At 36.3% G+C, this 14,818-nt stretch overlaps 1 protein-coding gene across 6 annotated transcripts in view; it reads right to left on the bottom strand.

The window, feature by feature from the left end:
• Positions 1-14,818, bottom strand: part of DCAF6 (DDB1 and CUL4 associated factor 6) — an 88,841-nt gene that overhangs the window by 60,045 nt on the left and 13,978 nt on the right. For all 6 annotated transcript variants that reach the window (XM_075103223.1, XM_075103239.1, XM_075103201.1 and 3 more), the window contains exons 2-4: positions 12,060-12,121; positions 5,398-5,490; positions 434-619 (exon numbers count right to left, since the gene is read on the bottom strand). In XM_075103223.1, the coding sequence (XP_074959324.1) occupies positions 434-619; positions 5,398-5,490; positions 12,060-12,121 (341 nt within the window). The remainder of the gene's footprint in view (positions 1-433; positions 620-5,397; positions 5,491-12,059; positions 12,122-14,818) is intronic.

Raw genomic sequence — 14,818 nt, 5'->3', positions numbered from 1 at the left:
AAGGCATTAAAGTGCTGTAAAGTTGGGGGGGTGGGGTGGAGAGAATAAAAATGAAAATGCAAAACATAGCCCCACCTCCCGACCTACTGCAGAAAGAAATTCACAGTACAATTTAAATCAGTTTTGCTCTCAGAGGATTCTTTCAGTGAAGGTATATTCAGCTATTACATTTGCAAAGAAAGTGGTCTTAACAACACTACCTTTTGAAAAGGCTTCCATTCAATTTAGTCAACATATTTCTCTTTCAAATCCTACTTTAATAATTAAAAAAAAAAAGCTAGAAGGAAGCTAGCTTTCACTTTCAGCAGTTAGTTAAAATCTTGATTGGCTGAGCTTTTCTCAGTTTCAGCTGTCTGTTTAAAATCTTGTATTGTTGCCCAAGATAATACATATTCTACCTATCTTAAAATTATCATATACTTTTGTGGGGTACCTCATAGGTAGTTCCATAGTGGCACGTATACTGGCATTGTCTGTTGGTCTCTGCATCTTGTTCAACATTAGTGTAAAAAATTACTCCATCTCCGGAACAAGATACAATCTGTTTGTCGTTGGTGCATGGTAAGAATTTTGCACTAAAAATATTGGCCCTGTGTCCTGAGCGAATGGTTGTTAAAACCTGAGGAAGAAAGAAAAAGGAAGGCTGTATCAGGTTAATATTTTCAAAGCAAATAAAGAAAGGGAAAATAACACAGACTCTGGTACTATAAAACATCAGTTATGTACAGGTTCCCAGTACGCTACAGTTTAAAACAACAGAACAGAAAAGCTGTCTTTACACCAAATTTCTTTTAAGAACGGAGTGCTTCCACAAGAGACACTCACTTATGCACTTGCACAAAGTAGTCTGCAAAATTAAAGGACTGGAATGCAACTACCACCTTTTGTTTTTAAAATGCTAGTTACATTTCACATCAGGCTTCTCAAAGTAAAATATTAGTCCAGGGTGAGAGCACAGCCAGCCAGCAGCTCAGTGAGAAGGGATTTAGAAGATCTGGAATATTGTAGATCAAGAAGAATAAGGCATTGTAATACAAGCCAACTTTAGACTTTAAAAATTGATGCTACTTAAAACTTTAAAAAGAAGAGCTGAAGTTTATAAGAAAGGATGTTTTGAATCCAGTCAAAAATAAACATTTAAGAACATGATCACAGGGCGATAAACTAAGACTTGAATAAGTCTCAGTCAATGCCATCCATCTACAGTACAGCAGAGCAGCATATAATTTACTTCACCATCACAGTTGGTTTTAAACACTTTGCGATGACTCTTTATATTTCCTAACATGCTGCTTATTAGTCTATCAAAACTGTAAAAACCCTCCATATGCTTTCATGTACACTAGTGAATATTCTATTCTTACTTTATTTCTCCCATCTGCAGCATTTAAACCAAACTGCATTTTTACCTCTACTAATAGGAAAAAGATACTTACCAAGTTGTTTACAGTATGAAAATTACTTCCAAATTTCCACTCAATTAACTTAATCAAAGAAAACATTATGCAAATGAAGTTACTATGTCAGTAATAGTTCATGCCTAATATTTCACACCTTTTAAACAATTCACACACACACAAAGATTAACAGTGCATCTGCATATTCTGAAAGATACACAAGGATTAGTATTTTTTTAAAATACCAAAATCAGGAGATATAATCCATTCATTTTATTTCAATATATCTGCCTCTTTGTTTAGAGCTGTTCAGATCTCTGCATTTTACTGGAAACATTCAAAACCCAGACATTCAAAAGAAATGAGGAACTTGGTATCAAAGGAGCAACTCAGAACAAGTCCAAAATGTACCCTAGTTCAGATGACAGTTAAAGATATAAGCTGTCAATCCAACCTCTCGTTTTATGTTATTGATACTGTGAAAGAAATATTTTTGTCCTGCAAGAAATCCTTTTTGATCTCCCTAATAAAAAAATACATACATATATATATAAAAAACTGGGGGCTTCTCTACCACCTTTAGATTCCCCTGCAGGTTTTCCACCACTTCCTCCCTATTACTGAATATAAGCAGGCAGGCTTTTTTTCCTCTTTGCTCTGCTGTACAGGGTCCTTCTCTCACATTACATGTGCTTCTTACTTTTCCCCCTTTTCCTCACAACCCCCACATTCATGCCCTTGCTTTTCATGCAGTCAATAGCTAACATTCTATTCTTCTGCTTCAATTTTCCGCATCTGCAGGTCTCAGTTTAGACATGGAGATCTACATTTGATGATTGCCCTCAAACTCGGAAAAACTCAAATTTTTCTTTCCTTCCCTTCTTCCCTCCTCCACTGTAAAGTGAAACAGCATTCAGAAATGTCAGATGTTCTTCAGAGTACTTGACTAGCTGTACTAATCCAGACATCCTCATAACTTTTGCAATTGCTTAAGTAATTGCTTAAGTAATAGTTACACAGAAAATCAATTGCAAAGGCAACAAATTCAAGAACTCAAATTGCATCTCTTAAAAGTGCAGATTAAATCTTTAGGATAGGATTACTACGTAGCGATCCCAGAAGCTTGCATACAAGCTCCATCCCTAAAAGTAAGTAGTTTCCTCCAAGAAAGTAGAATTTCTGGCAGCTACTCTGTTGACTTCTTTACACCTGAAATGTTTAAGGTCTGTATCCAAGTGGAAACTCTTCACAATAAAAAAACACCATAATGAACAAACCAGCACTTTTAAAGTCACATTAAGAACTAAAAACTGCTTTTTAAACTGGTTTATTTCCACTCTGGCGTACTTTTTTAAAAGAAGCCTGTTGAAACAAACGCAAGTCAAGTATCAGTGGGTTACTAAGCTTTTCAGGATGTAGTTAATTTAGGGTCCCCATTCATGATACTCGGCACAGAATAATTTACAATCCAGCCTTTTCAATAGTGCTGCCTTTGAAGAGGCCAACCCCTCTTTAAAAAGTAACGGAAAGCAAACCTAATGGAACCCCACCCTAAAATGAAAAGTAGAAAACCTGATTCTAGAAAAGCTGTAAACCTTCAGCCCCACCAAGTACCCTCCAAAGCCTCCCCAGCACTTTCTCATGTGAGCTGAACCCTTTCTTTCCCAGAAGGCAAACCAAGCTAAAGATTAAAAAAATCATGAGTGTAACTACTCATAAGAATCCTGTCTTCACACTGGCATTAGCTGAGAGAAGTCTCAGGCCAACTGAGTGCTCAACCTGATGTAAATACAGGAATTCCCATCTTTTTGTACCATGCTTGTAGCGGGTAGAGCTTTAGCTCCAGCCAAATGCTCTCCCCTCCCCCAGTAATGTGATCCCTGAAACAAAATGAGGAAGAGAAGATCCACAAGAGGGGTTTTCTCAACCATCCCAAAGTATAATGAAGTGCTCATCCTTTTGATTTAGTCTTGCAACTACTATTAGAAATCACAACACATTTCTCCTCAAATGCATAAATACTATAAACTTATAACCTATTCAAACTTGAGAAACATACTTAGAAAAATTTCTCCTTCTGAGACACATTACATAGTGACAATTAACATTTGCATCTGACCATACATAACACAAACTGCAGTGACTTACATAAAACTCATTTAATCTTGTTTAATTCTTCTTTACATATTTCCTTATTAGACATTTTACTAACACAGAAGTCTATACTGATGGCTGGAGACTATTTTTGCTACTTTAGCTAGCTCCTAACAGCAAATATGGTGATAAGGATATCTGCCAAGATGACAGAATTACAGTAGAGTTCTGGTACCAGTACCAATTTGCTCCCTTTTCCTGTATTGATTCTGTTATTTAAGCCAGAGAAAATAAGTTAACACAATTGTAACAGTCATTAAAAATTGCACCTCTAGCACATTTCAGGAACAATACTAATTAAGTCTTCCTACCAATACCTGCTCTTTTATGGTTACATTTGCATATATTGGGGGGGAACCAACAATAATAATTATTATTTTAAAAAATCTATCTGCTTTGCTGGTGTGTAAAAAATTAACACAGCTGACTGTTAAAAATAAGAAAATAAAACATCTCTGATATTTCTCATTTGGCTTAAGTGCAGCAGTAGTACACAACGGGGGGAAAAAACAAAAATCACTCCATGAAAGCATAAAATTTAGATTGGTGCACCTATTAAAATATTATAATAATTTAATATAATAGTCGTATAATAAGATAGTGATATAGCAATTATCCCATAGTGATACATTAAAATAGACTCTGCACAATACTATTGAACACTCTTTCCTTGCATGAAAAATCTTTACTTTGCAAGTCTCTCCAACAAGAGTGTCTTTGGAACATATCCTTCATCCACTTCATAGCTGCCTTAGACCCCTCTTCTTCTTCAGCTGAACTCAAAGTCCAAGAGAAACCCTGGTCTAATGACACTGATCTCAACTTTGTCAGACTGACGCCAATAGTTGAAAGGAAGAGATGAAGTTTGGAAGCAATGGTTCATTTGGGGAAGTGAGGAAAAGAGCCTTACCTATAGGCACTGGTGACACTCCAGATCACTATTGATTTCCCACCACAGCTCTTCAAGAAGGCAAAATACTTCAGCCTCCATAACCTTCTATTCAAACTCTCTTCCACCATACCAAGCATACATTTTGGTTCCCCCACCACATTTAGTTTTTCAGCACCTCCTCAGGGTTTAGTTCTCAACCTCTGAGAGAGCATGGAGAGAGGACCTCACTTGAACATTGCTGCATAGGATCCCCAGCACTAAAGGGCAGAGTTTGGAGCATCTGCTCTATCAAACTATCAGCAGCTCCTCAAAGAGCAAAGTGTGCAACACTGATACTACACGATGGATGCTAGCTGACAGTACTGGCAGCCATTCGACTGCATCGTAACCCACGTGAGTGCAGAAGTGGAGAAGCAGAGACCTTTACAGCTCTGCCCCCTTAACAAACCTGCTTCCCCTATTTCAGTACAAATTCTTCTCCATCCACATACACGCACACACAAGGTAATGTAATTTCAAATGGTAATAAAGCATTTTAATCAAGATTGACACTTCAACATTACACAGGAAGACAACTCCATATATTATATACAGCAAAAGCCAATACAATATTTTAAAACTAAAATGAAACAGAAAACAATTTATCTGACTATAAGATTTCACAAGAATTACTGAATCCTATTGCTAATTCTGACACTAATCTGTTGTGAGACGATGTTCCTTTTGTGCCAGACCACCAACCGTAAAATGGGATAATACCTATGTCGCAAGGGATTAGAATACTAAGGTTTTAAAGCTCTGTGAAGTCTTACTCCCATTTATAAACACTGCAACGTGCCTGATATTATCTTTGTCAGATAATAATTAGTAACTGAAAAATAATTTCTTAATGTCTTCAAAAATAATAACTTAAATCTTATTTGAAAATTACTGAGTATCGAGAAACAAACCTACCTTTCTGCTGTAGGGATTACTAATTACCAGATTGGTGTCATCCGAACCAGATAAAATATATTCTCCTGTATCATTCCAGCAAATTGTATTCACCTGCATGAATTAACAAACATTAGTTTCAACTTATATTAATTCAATATTCACAATATTAAAACATCAGTTCTCATCCAACACTACAGAAACAGGATCTAACAAATTCAATTGATATGATGTAATTTCTAAGCAGCTAGCACACACACACAAAAAAGTGTTCTTAAAACAAATTGATAAGGGAATGACCTGCTTCACCTATGGTATCTCAATTACTCCCTCTGCTCCTGAAGAGTCCATCAGGTAAATTAAGCCTTCCCAAAAAGGCCTCAGTAGCCGCAATTTTACACATTCAGGTGATTTAACATACCATATCTACTCCACAGAGTTCTCTGAATTTGAACTGGAGGGCATCACAATGCCCTCGTTATTGTATCTTCACCATACCCAAATTCTGACCATCCGTTGCTTTGTATATTTTCCAGTGACCACACCTGCTCAGGGATCATGTGAAAAGTGCCACAGAATCCATCCCAGATCCCTTTTGAGAAGTGCGAGTATGCTGGGAAAGAAGAATCCTACAGTGAGGTACAGAATTATAGCAGGAGAACTTTACAATATATTTCCTTATCAATTCTCCTTTCACAAGGCTGTGTTTAATAATGTGTCAATGAAATGAAGCTGTAAAAGCACTCAAAATCGAGAAATCTCAGAAAGTATCCTTAGAGTAACCTGTCTTCAAGCAGCAGCTCATGCACAAGCACCAAAGACTGCATATGCATGACCATTGTTATTTCAAGTAGCCTCTAAAACAGCTTTAAGTGTCAAACTGCTGATATATGCTCTTATTTTTACCCAGTATTATCCTGTAGATTATTAACCATGATTTTGGGTATACTATTTCATTTGTAGTTTAGAATAATTGGTAGCAGTGAAATGTATCTTAGCGAGATAAGTATGTATCTTAGGTTGCAGCAAGGTGACCTACAAGGAATGTGACATAAAGAACAGACATATGGGCTCAAGGACGAAAAGAAACTAAGGATGAAGACAAAGAGATAAGATGATGGTTGTTACCACTAAATTAGCATTTCTAAGGCCAAAGATTATCCGACATATGGAAGGCCGGAAAGCTAAAAACAACCAAGCTAGATAAGACCCGCTACTATGGTTTGGCAGATTTACAAGTAGAAAAAGGTGAAAAGTTGAAGTGAGGAGGACTACTGGTCTTCCTTCCCTCGACCACCAGAGGAGAACCCCCAGGATCAACAGGGTCTGCGCAAAGAGAAGGGACTGTATGTTAATAAATCCTCGGAAGTCCCCACCTTTTACTTTACGTATGTACATCCCTTTCATGATTATGTATTTGTATGTGTATTTAAGTCCTGCCAATGAGTTTTCAGGTGTGCACGTTAGGAGGAGCGATCCCCCGTGCGCCCGGCGCCGTAAATAAAGAATGCCTGCCTTTTAACCCTACATTGGTGTTACAAGGTTTATTGCCGATTTCGGTAACACTGCAGCCATCAACATCTTCTGTTGGCTATATTCTGTTGGCAGAATAACTGCCTTAGTGTGATGTATCAGAGTGGACTATCTAATTAATAAAAACCCCACTTCATTCTAAGTCCTTTTCTTATGCTTTTTTTTAATTGCAATGTCTCATTCTGACCCCAAAAGACAAAAATTTTTTTTGTTTAAAGTAAATATACCCATTTTATTTACTATTTTAATCACAAGCTTAGTTAGGGTCCTTAATTAGGCAAAGTTGCAAAATCAGAATTAACTGGTTTAGATGGATCATCCGGGCAACAACATATTCATCGAGGAGCTTTAAAAGAACTTTTTCCACTCAAAAAAAAAAAAAAAAAAAAAAAAAGAGAAAGATCTTCGCGTTAAAACAGACATGCCTATAGCAGAGTTAGCTCAACTCTCAGCAGCAGTCAGATAATGTTAGGAATCATTAAGAAATGCACAGGAAAGCAAACGTCATTCTGTCAGTGTATACAGCCATGCATGGTAAATCTCCGTCTTCCACACTATGCAGTTTTGGTTCATATCCTGCTCCTGTATTCTCCATTTCTATTACTGCCCATTTGAAAAAAGAAATTATGAAAAAGAATGACTAGGCTGGTCATAGGTATCTAACACTTTTTCATGCAAGAGGCAAATAATTTGTACTATTCTGTAGAGGGGATATGACAGAAGCTTATGAAATCCTGAATGACATGGAAAAAGAAAGAAATAATTTTCCATGGATCTTTACAGTACAGGAAATGGAGGGCCTTCAATGAAACCATCACAACACACATGGCATTTTATTAAAACTGGTATTCATTGTCATGAAACGTCCTAAACACCAGAAGTAGAATAATATATGTATTCATCAAAGAAAAATGTAAAATTGTCAGAAACAAAGATGCAACTTTCACCTCCATCTGTCCATTAGAGTGTGATGTGTTCTCTGGAATACCCTTGAAGTAGTGTCTGCTTGCTCTGTCCCAACTTTCCTCAAAAATCAGTACTGGCCCACTCTCAGGGCCAAGTTATCAGGCTTGACTGAGCATTGGTATGACCTTTCATGGCTACTCTTATGGTTTTGTAACCCTGGCTGTCAGTCACTAAGAACCATGCATTCAACTAACCCCCAGATCCATCTATCATCGAAGTAACCTATCCTGACAACTGTACTTTAAAAATGTTGTCAAACATAGCACAGTACTACAGCTAGGGCAAACAAAACCCAAGAATGTTCATTTCATCTACATTTCCTTTCAGGCAGAAAAATACCATCATTGCCCTAAAGAAGCCAAAATACTAATACAAGGATACAAGAATAGAAATAAGAACAACACACTGAAAAACCAAGGAAGCTGCCAAAATATTAGAACACATGATGTGAGAAAGAAGAGCTAGCACAAAACTTAAACAAATTGAGGGGCATGGTGGGGTGTGTCCAAAAACAAAGTCTCAAGGGCAGGGAGACTTTCCTTTCTCAAGCAGAGAAAGCATCGAAGATGCAAAGGGGAGACATAATTATCTAAATTGCAGCATCACAAACCTACACAAGACATCAATCATTCTCCTCTTAAATTCCAATTTCATTGCACTGATTGCTTCAGCTTTGAGCAATTTCAATACACCCTACCCAGGCCAAAGCTGGTTCAGAAAAAATCCTGAAGTGAGAGGATATAACCAACTGTGTGCTAGAGGTCTATAAGTAAACAGCCCTTTTATTCTGTACCAGATCACCTTCTCAACATTACTGTCAAAAAATAAGTAAAAAAAAATAACACAGTCTTTCAGTAGAATAAGCTTGCTTGCTTTTTTTTCACAGAACACTGACTTTCCAGTAAGTCAACACACTACATTTTTTTCAGTGTTCAGTACAACCCATTGACCAACAGTGAATAACCCCAATAAATATGCATATGGATCACTAAAACAGACACTCAGTAAGAGCATATTAAAAACAGTTCTTACGTCTCATTCCATGGTAGCAAATCCACTATTAAAATACACGTAAAATGAGGACTAGGTAGAAAATTGGTTTGAATTTCAAAACCGTGTAGAAAAGCCACATATCATCTACTTTCACAGCCACGCACCACTCAACTAAAAGCATAATGTAACAGTTACTACACTAAGGGTTTGAAATTCTTGGAAAAAGGTGTTAGAGCCAAAAGGAAGGATATATTGAACACAAATGACAGACAATTACTAACAAGATGAGAAAAGCCAAAGGGTGTGTAATTACCTTTTTTCTATTAAATATTCCACATTATCAACTGTATCTAGTTTTATTTGCCACTCAACTAGCCTTGAACAGAAGCAGCAAGCGCTTTTGATTCATTAGTCAAATAGTCAAAAATAAATTTACTATCTCTGTTTTCCTCAAAGACAATGCAGGAGGCAGTGCAGCCAATCGTTAAAAAACCTGAGAAAGGAAACTCCTCACTTCTATGCAATGTGACAGTAGAATTAACTCTTTTGTGAACAGGATAGATTAACAAAATACAAGAAATAGAAGAAAGGAAAGAAGAATTACTGTAGATATCCAGAATATCAGAAAGACCTCCCAAGCAAGGAACAGGGTAAAAAACTCACTACTTTTCACCTGTGGAGGAAAAGGTAAAAACTACACATTCTAACAATATGCAAACGAACCTCCTATACTAATTTAAGCATAGCTTTGAGGACTACATCTAAAAATTACTTGCTCTCAAGTGCCATGCTGAAGGACATGTATGCCGCACAGGATGCTTGTTACTGAACTGAATGTCCACACATAGAAATGAGAAATTATTCTTCCAGGTAATCTTCTTTCATTATTCTAAAATGTAGTATTTGCTCCATCTACCTATGCATTCTGCAGTTCTTCCTTCCTCAGCTTTCACAGGACCGGAACGGGAAGAAAATAAGTGATACTTTTACTCCAATGTGGTTTAGATTTGCTTTCTCCTCTGCTTCCCTCACACTTCATTGTTGCTTGTCCACATTGATTTTCCTTCGACATTTCTCCTTTGGATTTAGCCACTTCATACAGAAAGCATCTCACCTAATTCTACACATTTCTTGATTATCTTAAGCTCTGTTTAGAGTTAACACGGAAAATGGCAGCTTCTGGCATACACATGACCTCACTCTGAATTGGACAATGTGAATCTTGTTGAAAGAGGCAAATCATGCCCTGGAAGGATAAGGTTACAAGCAGACATCAGTGATTTGGTAGATTAATTCAATTACTTCACGTACTACTGCTAGAAGCTGTGTCTTCAAACGTAGTGGAAAATTGCACTATTTCAAAGACAATGGTACCTAAACTCTGAAATGAAAATACTTACATCCCAAACAAAAAGGTGCTATGGTAATATTGCTGCTACAAGAGCATGTATACTTGAAGTAATTCATAGAACTACTCCCTTCTTCAAAGATATTGTACCCAAGCATGATTACACACAGAGTGGTATTTCCCACAAGATCTCTCTTTTGTGTAAGATAGATCAAATGGTAGGTAGGAAGTTGGACTTTTATCCTCAATTAGAAAAAATAAAATCTTGCCTTCAGTATGTTGTCCAATGTGCCCAATTACACAGCATGCTTCATACAGAAAATACAAGTCACAACTTACTCCACAAAAGAATGCAAATGTTCTTAATAAAAAACAAAAAAAAACCCCAACCAATAACCCAAAACCCCGTCCAGCCCTCCAGAAAACCCCTACCACTCCCAAAAAACGAAATCCAGAAACACCCTTAATAACACAACTGTGTCATTCATTTCTTGCATTTGACATGCATGCTGATTCAGCAATTGTGAGGGAAAAAAGGTTACTAATGGGTTAATTTACCACTGATGGTACAAACATTTTAATCAGTAAGGGCATTGTAATGTCCTCTTAAAAAAAAAATCTGTGAAAGAAAAATAAAGTAGTAAGAAATTATACTGAATGGTTGCTAGCCATAAAAGATTATTCCCTGCAAACGACAACATAGTAAATGAGGTAAGAAATCCTAATATCCCATTATTTAAACATGGATAGTTCCAAGCGCATTCAATTTCTAAAGACATTTTTCAGATTATAGCAATATTTTAAACACCTGCATGTAATACTATATATTCATAATTAAAATATTTTCCACCCAGTAAGACAACTAAGTTGGGCCACACATTGAAGCATACTTTAAAAGCTAACACAATCGATTCAAAATGAATATTCAAATAAATATCCACCAGGTAGATCCAAGCAACATCAAATAGCCAAAAACCAAACTTGCAATTGCTATCACATAACACAGGCTGTTAACTAAAACAGAGATCAGTCATTCCACTTTTAACAAGTAGGGAAGAAATACTATTTTCTTGTCCCCCCTGTTTTATAAGCAAAAATGACAATTTTTACATGGAAACAAACAAAAAATTAAAACTCCACAACTAATTTCAGGAAAAGAATCTCAAAACTTTTCACATGTCTTGTACAACAAAAGACAATGCTTTAACAACCATGAATATCCACTCTGTTTGACAAAGGTAATATGGCAATCTCTTTGCCCTGTACCTAGTTTAAATAAAACATTTTATTTAAAAGAATATGACTCACAATATTTGGACCACTTTCAAAAATAAGTATTTAAATAAGCGATATTTCAAGAGACGTTATTGCCTTTCAGGGAAGGCTTACTTTTGTTTTTATTGTCTCTTTAGATAAGCATGTAGCACTTGATAATTTGCTTTTTAGACTTGGAGAATAAATAACTCAAAACACTAATGCAGCTTTAAGTCAACAAAACATATCAACATAGCACAAAACTACTGAAGATACCATTTAGAAGTTTAAGACGAGTTCTAACTGAAAAGATAAACATGCATTTTCCTTGAATAGGAGATTAATTCATTCTGTAGAGGGACAGAGTTTTAAGATATAGGAATGGGATTTTGTTTTGCATCAAAGGTAAAGTATCAGATGTTTAAGAAGAAACCAATACCTGGAGAATTCAGATGGAGATCTCACCAAGCAGAGGTTTCCAGCTCAGTTTTAATACAAGCTATTTGCGTTTTTAAGTTAAGGAACTATTACCATTGCAACAAAATCACAATTTAACATCTTTTAACAAACAAAAAAACAAGTGACTTACACATCCATCATGCACATTCAAGGTTGCTTCAAGTTTTAATCTTTGGATAAATTCTCTTCTCCCTGTGAAGAAAAATACTAATTACGTTATTTTTAAAACAATAAAAATGAAGAAGTAATTAAGACCCTGCTAATGGGCACTAACACATAAAAAACTAAAAAATAAAGAGCCAGAACATAAAAATAAGTCTTGAAACAATTCATCTGGTTCTCATTTTACAAATGCTAAGACAAGCATCACATTTGCTAGCTCTTCCACCACCTTTGATAAGAGTGCAGAAACTGCAAAATAAACATTTCACAGGTTCACAGGCTGATGCTTGCACTAAAACTAATAGCTATAAAGCAGAAAATAACCCAGTGGATATTTAGTTAACTTAGTTGAAAGCCGGCAAGTATAACACATGAAAATATGTTTAGGTCTCAAGTAGAACATAAAACATGGTCTTACAATCTCAGCAAAGAACTGATCTTCCAAGCATTATCTACAACTCCACATCTCCTCTTAATCTAGAGGAAAACTCAACTTCAATTTCATTATTAATGCTGCATTTTGAAAAGTAACACTGAAGTCCAGTACCATTCCATTTGATATATACTTAGGGGATAAAACACAAAGGAAACTTTGGGGAAAGTGATGCGAAAAGAAGAAATCTAGAAATGCATATTGAGTAAACACATGGCCCCAGGAACTTTACGTCCTTATTCCCCATATACAAGCTGACTTATCACTGCACTTAAAATGACTGCTGTACTATACACATGAAGAGGGAAAAATAAAGTGTACTGAAAACAACGTGGTCTCTTCCTGAACCAGATATTTAAACAAATAGCTCCAACTTTCATTTAATTTGGAGCGCCCCCATTTTATGAAAACAGGTTATAATGAACCTAATAATCCCCAGAAAGCACTTTCAGAAGAGGCAAATAGGAATAAACCTAATCTTTTAACTTAAATCCTAATGCACTTAAACTCAAGGACCATTATCTTTTTTTTGTCCTGTATCGTACAACTCAGAACAAAACTCCAGGTAAGAGCATTAGACTGTAGGCCTACGTTAAGCTACACTGTTTTCAAATATGAAACCTATTGAATTAACTCAAAATTAACCTTCCGGCCTTCCTTCAAGGAAACTAGAGAGCTGGGTGAAGAACTGCAACAGACCCTCTCCACATCTGAAAATCCTATGCTTCTGAACTTGTTTGGTTCAGGTCAAGGCAAAACCATTTCAGAGCCCAGTGCTGCCTCTGGCACTGTAGCACAAATTTAGAAAAGTAGTTTCTCCTCTCTCCACTTGTTTCCTTTTAATGCCTTTTATTTGTCCCTTGTACTCTCCAGCACTGAAAAAGAACACCTGATATCCATACCTGGTCCCTCATAATCACAGACTGCAACAGCACAACCATCGAACTGAGAAACAGGCACTGAACATCCCTGCCACACTCCCTTGAAGACCAGGAAACCCTTCAGGCAGTACCAACTCCTGCAGGTACATCTGCACCTCATTCAGAGTTCTTCACACTGCTTTCCCTCCATGAGAAGGTATGTTTTAGTACCTAGTATTTGCTGGAACTAGAAGTCACCTCCAAACCTCAAAATCACTCATAACATCAAGTACCACATTAGATGAAGATCATACTTTGTCAAGTTTTTTTTTTTTCCTTTTTAAGAGGAGGTACTGACAGGATGAAATGGTTATAAACGGCTTGCTTTTAAAGCACACCTAAGCTACCTTTAAAAAGTTAAACCATACACTCTTATGCTCCATTTTATAGACACTGAAATTGTGACATCTCAGAAGTGCTAAAATTTCTGTTAACCAGGATTAGCTATGATAAGAGAGAGATTAGAATAACAAACTTAATCCTACACACCATGTACTACAAGAATGTATGTATTCTTGAATTGGGAAAACATCTATCTAGTTCACTATTCTTTGTTTACCACTGTTCCTTATCCATTTTTTCCCCCTACAGGAACAGACTTTGAACTTAGGTCCTTAATGGTTGGTTTATTTGTATTTTTTAGTCAATTCCTATTATTCTTTTCAAATCACATGTATTTCCAATGAAGATTCCTATTTTCAGGTTAATTTGATTTCTACAACACTTGCTTGTAAGTAAATGTGAATACTGAGGTGGGAAATATCACTTGCTGTGTGCTTATATATCTCTTTGCATAATAGAAACCCAACAATTTGTTTCTAGGGTGCTACTGTAATGCAAAATCATCATAGTAACACATGATCCCCAAAAGGGTAACTTCACTAAGAAAGGTATAATCCACAGGCCAATACAAAAATCCAGTGTTTGCCGGTCCCCTCACATTTTCACTTACAGAACAGAAAAGTTTGATAGCAGTGGCTGATTCCTGGGCATTGCACTATATGCATATAGCACATCCGGAAGTGAGGCGATGTCTGCAGACCAACATGCAGGTACTTGCTGAGAAACCTCTGTACAGAAACACTGAAGGAGATTACTCAACTCATTTTTAAAAACAAGCAGGGCAACAGATTTTCCTCCTTCCTGTATAGTCTGGTTTTAATCCAAATCATTTAAGTCAGCAAGCAAGAAATAGTAAACGTGTTCTAATCACATCTTCAACTGCAATTTTTATTTCCTTAAAAACATCTGTTGATAAAATTAGATATTAACTGATTTGTTGTTGTTAGATTAGGATTTTTTCTCTAAATAAGAACACAGTAGCTGTACAAGTTTCAATAAATGTTTAACTTGAGATAGACATATGGTGTCTCA

The sequence above is a fragment of the Phalacrocorax aristotelis genome, chromosome 1, assembly GCF_949628215.1.
Source record: "Phalacrocorax aristotelis chromosome 1, bGulAri2.1, whole genome shotgun sequence".
NCBI lineage: Eukaryota > Metazoa > Chordata > Aves > Suliformes > Phalacrocoracidae > Phalacrocorax > Phalacrocorax aristotelis.
The sequence above is the reverse complement of the archived record's forward strand: the minus strand, read 5'-3'. Positions and strand labels throughout refer to the sequence as shown.